The sequence below is a fragment of the Schistocerca nitens genome, chromosome 2 (genome assembly GCF_023898315.1).
Source record: "Schistocerca nitens isolate TAMUIC-IGC-003100 chromosome 2, iqSchNite1.1, whole genome shotgun sequence".
Taxonomy (NCBI): domain Eukaryota; kingdom Metazoa; phylum Arthropoda; class Insecta; order Orthoptera; family Acrididae; genus Schistocerca; species Schistocerca nitens.
In genome coordinates, this window is record NC_064615.1 from 1,021,843,396 (window position 1) to 1,021,845,895 (window position 2,500).

Here is a 2,500-nt window from a genome sequence, read left to right on the forward strand (position 1 = left end):
GATGTTCTTACTTTAATGGATGCAGAATAACATATACATGACATTAACTTGTGTCCATCAATTTGGTATCAGAATTTCGGCTAGTATGACAGTAATGATGCAGTTTCCAGATTATGGAACGAAGTAACCAAGGAGTGTGTTTCAGATAGTACGCACAAATATAAATTATTTTCCTTTATAATTTTATTTGTTTTATTTACAGTGAAATGAGATACAAAAAAATACAGTAAATAGCAAAGTAATTTCAATTCCAAAATTTATTTGAGAGGTTTTTCAATTATTTTAAGTTGCATTTTTAACGAAATATTCAACAAAAGTGTTCCTGACAGTTTTCGAACGTAATGTGGAATTTCTGTTGAATGTGGCACCAGCTGTCTGCATATCAGCATTGTTACAAAACTTTTCAGCTTCAACATTGCATCCTTCTCTGTCAATGACAATATTATGAAGTAGACAAATGCACTTGACTATGTGATCAGCTACGTCAACAGATGTTTCAATTTCCTTCCTCAGTAGTCTCCATTTATTGGTCATTATACCAAATGCACATTCAACAACTTTTCTTGCTCTGGAATGCATATCATTGTATAGAATCTTCTCGTTGTCCAAATTTCTGCGAGGAAAAGGTCTCATCAAATTCTCTAATAAGGGGTAAGCTTCATCTCCCAAAATGACGTACGGTAGTTCCTGACACATTCCTTCAAGTCTTGTTGGTGGCGGTAATAACAGCTCCCCATTTGTAAGTTTCTTATATAACATACTTTCTTTAAACACGCCTGCATCAGACTGTTTACCGTAGGCACCAACATCCACAGCTATAAATTTGTAATTTGCATCAGCAACTGCTTGGAGTACAATCGAATAATACTGTTTGTAATTGTAAAACATGCTGCCAGAAAGTTTAGGACATTGGACACGTATGTGCTTCCCGTCTATACATCCAACACAGTTTGGAAATCCCCATCTCGTATGCATTTCACTGGCAATTTCTTTAAATCGAGAAACAGTTGGCGTTGGTAAATGAATGGGGGCAAGTGACTCCCATATGGCCATACAAACGTCTTTCACCAACACTGATACGGTGGACACTCCTAATCGGAATGACGATGCTAGTGCATGAAAGGAGATGCCAGTGGACAGATACCTGAGAAAAAAAATCGTAAAATGTGTTACTCAAGTGTGGTGTTGGGCGAAGTTTTTACAGTTTTGTTTGCACAGTAGATATTTACTTAGTCAATGTCATTTCATAGTTATACAACAATAAGTAATTAAAGAGACATTTTCTTGCATCCTTCTATATTCTTTCAATTAAAATAATGAAATCGAAATGCAAAGACCTGAGAGACAGTTACAGAGAATAACTTGTATAACTTGGCAAAATAAGGTCATGTGATCCAGGGAATACTATATTAAAATGCAATTCCACTCGGGCTTTGTTCTGTCATATGATTTTCCTAAGTTCCAAGAGCTATGCACAGTTCCTTACCAGTGGAAATAGAACCACTGAGTCAAAGGGCATATCAGTCTGTCTATCTTACAAGGTAATGAAAAGAATTCTGTGAGGTCATCAGTGGCTCCACATGATGAACCATCACCACTGCCAAGCGCTGCATCATGAAGAAAAACGAAGAAAAAGTTGGAAAATTCTGAAGGAGTGTATCTGCGATTCTTCGTTGAAGGCACAGCAAGACATTACCCAAAATGACGAAGCTAATTACTTACTGATGATTCTCAGGAGTCCCATAAACTCTCTTCCCCTCAGAGGTAAGCGTTTGTGAAATTTAAAATACAAAAGCATGACTACAATTAATTGGAGGTAGTGAATGCTGCACAAAGTTCTACTGCAAACCAAAAAGTGTGTACTAACGAATCTTACCTTATCGTTATACACAATTTTTCTTCTGCTGTTATACTTCTGCGAAAATTTGTGTTCTGTTTCGAAATTTTGTCTTGAATGTTCTGCAGCACATACTGAAATGTATTATGATTCATTCTGTAATATGAATAAAATTTTTCAGGATAGTTTTTAAGTTCTTCATGTAAAGAAAAAAACTCTCCTAAATGTCTGTCGCTATTTATGGGATGAATCCATAACCTCCTAGTTCTTCTGTACTTCAAAACTCGACGAGTAACTGCAGAGTCAAAACAATACCAATAAAAGAGTGAAGACATTGTTCTACACGACAGCACACACTAGCCAAAGGCGAGCAACTGTTGACTGCAGCTGTGTTTTCTAGTGACTTGCTTGTCAGCTGTCGAAGGGTGGGGATTTTTTTTTAATTTATTTATTTGGCCTTCGGCAACTAGCAGCCATTTAGCCAAAGAGTAGGGATTACCTTGACGGTGCAGCGCAGCCCGCCAAGGAAGGAAAAAAATAATGAAGAACAATGAAACGCACGTCTGTGTCGATCTACAGTAGTTTCATTAACTATCCATTATTTTTTTTTTTCTGTCAAAGTAGACAACGAGACTACAGAATTGCGCTTCAGTTTCTGCAGTA

The 2,500-nt window shown here is 36.8% G+C and overlaps 1 protein-coding gene across 1 annotated transcript; it reads right to left on the reverse strand.

The window, feature by feature from the left end:
- Positions 1 to 282: 282 nt before the first annotated feature.
- LOC126235510 (uncharacterized) lies at positions 283 to 2,207 on the reverse strand. Its single transcript, XM_049944227.1, has 2 exons — positions 1,877 to 2,207; positions 283 to 1,144 (listed from the first exon to the last, which is right to left on the reverse strand). The coding sequence occupies exons 1-2, from the start codon at positions 2,170 to 2,172 to the stop codon at positions 283 to 285; spliced, it is 1,158 nt and encodes a 385-aa protein (XP_049800184.1). The 5' UTR covers positions 2,173 to 2,207.
- Positions 2,208 to 2,500: the final 293 nt, after the last annotated feature.

What these genes read in the sequence shown, in the direction of transcription:
- LOC126235510 (XM_049944227.1), bottom strand. Translation starts at nt 2,172, where the DNA reads ATGTCTTCACTCTTTTATTGGTATTGTTTTGACTCTGCAGTTACTCGT. An exon ending in AAATTGTGTATAACGATAAG is followed by an intron (nt 1,145 to 1,876) that starts GTAAGATTCGTT and finishes TTTTTTTCTCAG; the next exon opens with GTATCTGTCCACTGGCATCT.